At 42.4% G+C, this 6,180-nt stretch overlaps 1 protein-coding gene across 1 annotated transcript in view; it reads left to right on the top strand.

Annotated features, from left to right (window-relative positions):
• Window positions 1-669, top strand: part of LOC115376638 (atrial natriuretic peptide receptor 1) — a 16,656-nt gene extending 15,987 nt beyond the window's left edge. The window contains exon 23 of the mRNA XM_030076357.1: window positions 1-669. This exon is cut by the window's left edge and continues 130 nt beyond it. Within this exon, the coding sequence (XP_029932217.1) occupies window positions 1-83 (83 nt within the window). The 3' untranslated portion in view covers window positions 84-669.
• Window positions 670-6,180: the final 5,511 nt, after the last annotated feature.

The raw sequence follows: 6,180 nt of genomic DNA, 5'->3' as shown, positions 1-6,180 counted from the left end.
AGATGGAGAGGGAGAAAGAGAGGGAGCTGTATTCGTCCATGCCGGGGTTCCTGAACCACGATCTTCTCCTGGATCCCGCTTGAGGACCAACAGCAAGCTCAGTCGACGTTTCCATTATGATGACTTATGCATACCGTGTTAGATGTTCCAGTGGCTGTATTCATTTAAATGTTGTTGCATTGCAGTGTTTTTGATCCACTTACATTTGTGATGTTTTTTGATGATATGCTGCTTCTGTTTTTGAATATTTAGAGATGAGCTTTTTTTAAAAATGGATCAATAACAACTTAAAATGAAGGCCTGCAGCACCTCAACGGTATAAAATATAATGTTTCTAGAGTAGGGACACTTCGGGATGCAACAAATTTTACCCCAACTGAAACATCACATTCTGGTTTTCCCCAGAGATGGTTTAAAAAAATTCAGGTGTGACTTGGAATTTTCTGATGATTGATAATACATCCAATTTGTCATTTGTTTGTTTCTAAATGAGGGTTTTAAAATGTTAATGTTAATGTTAAAGGAGCGTCCCAGTGATTTTCTGCATGTCCAGAGTTTCCTCTCCAGAACGTTCCTCTGATCTCCTCCCAGAGCGAGCAGTGGGGTTTCAGAGCTGCCACATCACTCCTCCTCCCTTTCCTCCAGCCGCTGGTTTCCATTCATTCCACTACGATATGAACATGAACTTTCAGAGCCTTCACACTTTCTTCACTCCAGTTTTCCATCAGTAAACAGGCCAAACATTCAAAATCACTGGGACGGTCCTTCAGTGATGCATTTTATCACCCCCGAGTGTTACATGCATTTGTATAAAACAAATCCATCAGTGCAGTATTTTAAGTCAGTGGTGTCTGTTAAAGTGTGTACACAGAAAACCAGCACAAACCAAACTGGTGTTTCTGGGTTTAAGTGTCTGTCGAGTGGCATTGTGACAAACAGTTTATGAATAAATTAACATCATCAGTCAGTTCAGTGCATTCTTTCCTTAAAACTAGGTTGTATTTATACAGAGGACGCAAACCTGCTCCTCATCGGACATTTCTGTTCTCACGGTGCTGACCGAGATTGACCTCAGAACTCAATTTTTTATTTAGTTTTTCTGTGGCCCAGATCCTCTCCTGTAACAGCTGGTCTCCTTCCTCAGCTAAGGGGCCCTTTACACGACTCACAACGCATTCTTTTTTTATTTTGCCTAAAGTGGGAAACTTTTGTTGTCATTTGGACATTTGTTTTGGGGTCTGAATTCTCAAACTTTTGAAAACCAGGGTCCGGAGTGGGATCTTGTGATAACGCCGACCTTACCATCACCGTGAAGAAAAGCAACACGCACTTATTTTGGAAACGGTGACAACACGACCCCCAACATAGGTGGGCGACATGGGCAGGTTCAGGTAAACTCATTAGAAAATATCACATCAGGTGAGACTTTATTACCAGTCCATGTTCCACCTTCTTTTTTTTCTTAGTTTGGGTAGATTTTTTGCAAATCTGTATGAAGCAGAATTTGCTCTCAGAACATTGTTATATGCCGACTCTAAACTTTTTGAAAGCGCTAAAGAAAAACTTTGCCATTGTTGTGTAAACACACACACACACTCTAAGTCTGAAAGAGGACAGCGAGGCCACTTCCTCCGGGCTTTGGATTCAGTCCTTCACTGAATTCAAAGGTTCAAAATGAGCTGGAGAAATGCACATTCATGCAGTTGAGTTGCGATCTCTGCTGGCACTAATCTCCCTCCATACATATTCACATCAGGATGTGGAGCAGGTGGAGGAGGAGACGGATAAAGAGGCTTGTTTATCTTCAAGATGGCTGAACAACAAGGAAGAGGAGGGAGATGAGAGGAGAGATGAAGGATAAGAGGAGGACAGTGGAGATGAGTGGAGAAAAGTGGATGAAGATAGACAGAGAAGTGGAACCATGGTGATGAGAGGACGGACGGGAAGAAGGGGGAGGATTTTCTGCCAAATTTTTTAATTGAGCCTGTGGACAGGAAAACAGGAAACTTGAGAAAGGAGCCAAAAATAAAAAATAAAAAAAGATGGCAACTTCAAGCTATGTTAAGCAGTATTACATGCACTTTCAGAGAGTCATCATTGCTGTGGCTTTTCTTTCCTCCCAGCCTGTTTTTAAGTTTTCCATATTTCTGTATCGGCCTGAAGAAGCTCCTCCTCTTCACCGCCACCATCACATTCTGCGGATGCATGCATCCAAATTTCAAATTAAAAAAAAAAAAAAAACTCTGAAAATGGTAAAATGTCAGCCATGGTTCATGTAAGGCAGGGCTGGGTGATTTATAAAAATATAAATCAGTATCACTATAGTCTTAAGTTTTATTGGAGAACATGTGTCAGGGAAATATGATTTACCTCTTGGTGTTCCTCAGGGCAGCTGTCTCGGTCCCCTGTTCTTTTCTTTATATAAACTCAACAGCTTTATTTTTCAGTAACGCCCTGTTGTCCCTGACAGCCGGCACGACCGCACGGTGAGTGAGAACGTCCTGAAATGACCGACCGAAATACTCTCTTTTATAACTAATTCTACTGTTTGTTTGTTTTTGCTGCTTTATTGAATAATTGTCAAGTCGTGTGTGTGTGTGTGTGTGTGTGTGCGAGAGAGAGACAGGAGTAAAAGATCTGCCTTGTGCAGCTGCGATTGTATTCAGGCCACTCACTCAGATGAGGCTATGTAACACACACACACACACACTTACATAAAGAGCAGGATTTACTGTTAATCAGCATGCAGCTGTGTCGCCATCATTCCTCTAAAAAACAAGACAAAAACACAGTAAAACAACAAAATCATTCAAAGGGTCTGAATTTTTCAAAAATCAGTTTTAGACACTTTGGCATTATTGGATTATTGGTGGTCATTTATGGTTTTGGTTCCAGCCTGAACAGTTTATGGATAAAGATATTTTTATCACTAAATCTGTGTGAGTGAATGTGGAATTTTAATTTTCTTGTTTTTTTGTGTGTTTGTTTGTTTGTTTGTTTGTTAAAGGTGAAGTTGCTCCACATATGGGTCGACACAGTTACAGAAGAACAGAAGTTTTTTTTTTTTTTTTTTTTTTTTTTTTTTCCAGAATAACTGCACAGCAGCCTCACTGCAAAAGGTCCAACTTGCATTTATTTTTATTTTTTATTTTGTTTTGTTTTATTTTATGCTTGGAGGGTTTAAAGGTTTGTGGGAGAAAGGCGCTCAGAGGAGCTGAACATGCCAGCAACATTTCTGTGAGTCTGCGGACGACAGATATTTTAGAGAAAAACATCATTAATATTCACTGAGTGCAGCAGTGAGCTCAATGGGAGTGATGCTAAAATGTTTTTTAATTACATGACAGAGTGAGAGAGAGAGAGAGAGAGAGAGAGAGAGAGAGAGAGAGAGAGAGTGTTTGAAGTGTTTTGGTTAACAGAATGTGTATTCACCACATTTAACAAAAGAAGCTCTTCTCTCTCTCTCTCTATCTCACTGTCAGTCTACCTCTCTTGCCCTCGCTCTCCCCGCTTGTTCACCCATTCTATTAAGAGCATTTACATATCTGAGGCAGGAGCACCGCGCGACCACACACACACACACACACACACACACACACACACACACACACATACACATACACATCAAAGGAGATGTATGCATGTCTTTTAGAGCTTTTATTTACTGAATACATCAGAGAGCAACACATTGGCATGTCATACACACACACACACACACACACACACACAGACACACACGCTCTAACAAAATGAGGTGATTACGGCTCGTCCACACACACCAGTTCACCCTTGTGATTCAGAGTACATACAGTATGTTATGTAATAACACGTTATGTTGGTGACTTTCAAAGTGGGGTCCGAGGCCCCCCACATGTCCACGGGGAGCTTCCAGGGGTCCTGAGCAGCATGAGAACTTCAGTTTGATTCAGATAATGATGTCACAAATACATGTATAAAGTAAATGTCCGTGTGCTTATGAAAAGCATCTGAACGCACGTCTTCTGTTTTTTTTTTTTTTTTTTAACTAATTTTCTAATTTTTATTTATTTATTTTATTTTTTTCTTTTTTAGTTTTTGGCTGATTATCAGGGCCTTTTCTTGTAATTTCTTTATGTATTTTTTTTTTATTTCATTTAAACACAAGAAATTATGATAATGATGTATGATTATTTATATTAAAATTTCTTGTCATTTAATAATAATAATAAATTAAAAAATCAGGGTTTTTTTTTTTTTGTTGTTTTTTGCCCCTCATGTTTTTTTTTTATCTGTTTTGTAAACAATTTAACACAAACCAGAATATGTTTTTCTTATTAGGGTGCCCTTTGAGAAATTATGCGGTCCTGGGGGTCCAGAATATGAGAACGTATCCCAGCCAACATGTCCCTGTGGGCCCCACATGGGTTAAAAGTGGGCTACATGGGAGCCAAGTGGGCATGGGCTTGAACTGGGCAAACTGTGTGGGCCCCATGCGGTTTTAGTGACATGGGCCCCCAATGGGAAGCCCATGTGGGCTGACTATATGGGCCCCATAAGGGATTTGAGTGGGCTAAGTGGGCATGAGGTGGAAGTGGGTAAAATTATATAGGACTCATTTGGTTTCAATAACATGGGCCCACATGGGAAGCCCATGAGGGCTCACTATGTGGGCCCTATAAGGGATGTATGTGGGCTGAATGGGCATGGGCTTCATCTGGGTAACACTCTTTGTGTCCCATATGGTTTAAGTAATATGGGTCTCATATGGGAAGCCTATGTGTCCTGACTATATGGGCCCTATAAGGGATGCATGCGGGCTAAAAGGGCATGGGCATGAACCAGGTAACATTATATGGGACCCACATGGTTTCAGTAACTTGAGCCCCACATGAGACGCCCATGTGAGCAGGCTATATAGGCCCATTGTGGGATATATGCGGTCTAAGTGGGCATGGGCTGTGACTGGGTAACAATCTGTGGGCCCCATAAGGGATATATGTGTGCTGAATGGGCATGGGCTTCATATGGGTCACACTGTGTGTGTCCCATATGGTTTAAGTAATACAGGTCCCATATGGAAAGCCCATGTGAGCTGACTATATGGGCCCCATAAGGGATGTATGTGGGCTAAGAGGACATGGGCATGGACCTGGTTACATTATCTGGGACCCATATGGTTTCAGTAACTTGAGCCCCACATGTGACGCCCATGTGAGCAGGCTATATAGGCCCATTGTGGGATATATGCGGTCTAAGTGGGCATGGGCTGTGACTGGGTAACAATCTGTGGGCCCCATAAGGGATATATGTGTGCTGAATGGGCATGGGCTTCATATGGGTCACACTGTGTGTGTCCCATATGGTTTAAGTAATACAGGTCCCATATGGAAAGCCCATGTGAGCTGACTATATGGGCCCCATACGGGATTTATGTGGGCTAAGAGGACATGGACATGGACCTGGTTACATTATCTGGGACCCATATGGTTTCAGTAACTTGAGCCCCACATGTGACGCCCATGTGAGCAGGCTATATAGGCCCATTGTGGGATATATATGGTCTAAAGGGGCATGGGCTGTGACTGGGTAACAATCTGTGGGCCCCATAAGGGATATATATGTGCTGAATGGGCATGGGCTTCATCTGGGTAACACTGTGTGTGTCCCATATGGTTTAAGTAATATGGGTCTTATATGGGAAGCCCATGTGTCCTGACTATATGGGCCCGATAAGGGATATATGTAGGCTAAAAGGGCATGGGCATGGACCTGGTTACATTATCTGGGACCCATATGGTTTCAGTAACTTGCGGCCCACATGTGACGCCCATGTGAGCAGGCTATATAGGCCCAATGTGGGATAAATGCAATCTAAGTGGGCATGGGCTGTAACTGGGTAACAATCTGTGGGCCCCATAAGGGATATATGTGGGCTGAATGGGCATGGGCTTCATCTGGGTAACACTCTTTGTGTCCCATATGGTTTAAGTAATATGGGTCCCATATGGGAAGCCTATGTGTTCTGACTATATGGACCCCATAAGGGATGCATGCGGGCTAAGAGGAACTAGGCAGGAACCAGGTAACATTATATGGGACCCATATGGTTTCAGTAACATGGGCCCGACATGGGACTCCCATGTGAGCTGACTATATGGGTGCAAAAAAGGCATATAAGGCGTAAGAGAGCATGGGCTGCAT

The sequence above is a fragment of the Myripristis murdjan genome, chromosome 18, assembly GCF_902150065.1.
Source record: "Myripristis murdjan chromosome 18, fMyrMur1.1, whole genome shotgun sequence".
Taxonomy (NCBI): domain Eukaryota; kingdom Metazoa; phylum Chordata; class Actinopteri; order Holocentriformes; family Holocentridae; genus Myripristis; species Myripristis murdjan.
The sequence above is the reverse complement of the archived record's forward strand: the minus strand, read 5'-3'. Positions and strand labels throughout refer to the sequence as shown.